General features: G+C 35.2%; 1 protein-coding gene across 1 annotated transcript in view; it reads left to right on the top strand.

Annotated features, from left to right (window-relative positions):
• Positions 1-871, top strand: part of LOC119585635 (soluble calcium-activated nucleotidase 1-like) — a 13438-nt gene that overhangs the window by 3967 nt on the left and 8600 nt on the right. Inside the window, 1 exon segment of the mRNA XM_037934305.1 lies at positions 50-222. Within this exon segment, the coding sequence (XP_037790233.1) occupies positions 100-222 (123 nt within the window). The 5' untranslated portion in view covers positions 50-99.

The following is an 871-nucleotide window of genomic DNA, read 5'->3' as shown; positions in this document are numbered from 1 at the left end:
GAAATTCATATTTTCTTCTGTCTTATTCCATTTTTGTTATTCATTACAGAAGAGTGTTGAGGAATCCGTCTCAACTAAAATCTTGCATGGTCTGTCTTCATGTCTTCCAATCCTCCAGAGGATATGATTGACAATAGCAACATGGTACTAGATATGAGGCAGGCGGTGTTTAGCAGAACACCTCTGTCATATAGAGTTGGAAATTCAACTCTTCATGTGCAGGTAAGCAATATGCTATTATTATTATTTTGGTATCTTTACTATGTGACATGATTAGGAATGACTTCTGCAATTATATGTCTTAGTGGCCATGGGTTGACATGAACCAAATTGTGTTATGAATGTGTTCGTACTCTTACATGCATGAAGAAACTGTCCTGTGTTTATGAGGGCCCAACTTGGTGTCTTTCATGGGTAGATATAGACATAACCCAACGTGTGTGTACCAGGATTTTTGCCATATAGGCTCCCTGTAACATTTCCTGTGGCGCTTTACCATGCTTTTACCCACAGATTCAAGTTAAAGTATCTCCATTGTTTTATACCAAATATAGATAAAACAAAGCCTTATGATGAAAATTATAAGTAAAGACTGACAAAAATGAGAATAGATTTGATGCCAAGAGTATTTATGCTTATCAAATATGGCTTGCATGAGACTTCCTAATGATATGTATTAGGTTTTATGATGTATCTGTATGATAATAAATGATGACTCAACAAACCTGTGGGTATTATGCAGTCCACATTTTGTGTGCAACAGCTACATTATCCATTACCCTGAAGTGATAGTTTGATTGTCTGTAATGAATATGTTATGGTAATGAATTATGTTTATTTATTGCCTTTATTATGCTCTGTGGACAAAGTG

This window comes from Penaeus monodon, chromosome 20, assembly GCF_015228065.2.
Source record: "Penaeus monodon isolate SGIC_2016 chromosome 20, NSTDA_Pmon_1, whole genome shotgun sequence".
NCBI lineage: Eukaryota > Metazoa > Arthropoda > Malacostraca > Decapoda > Penaeidae > Penaeus > Penaeus monodon.
Note: the sequence above shows the minus strand (reverse complement) of the source record. Positions and strands in the feature narration are given on the sequence as shown.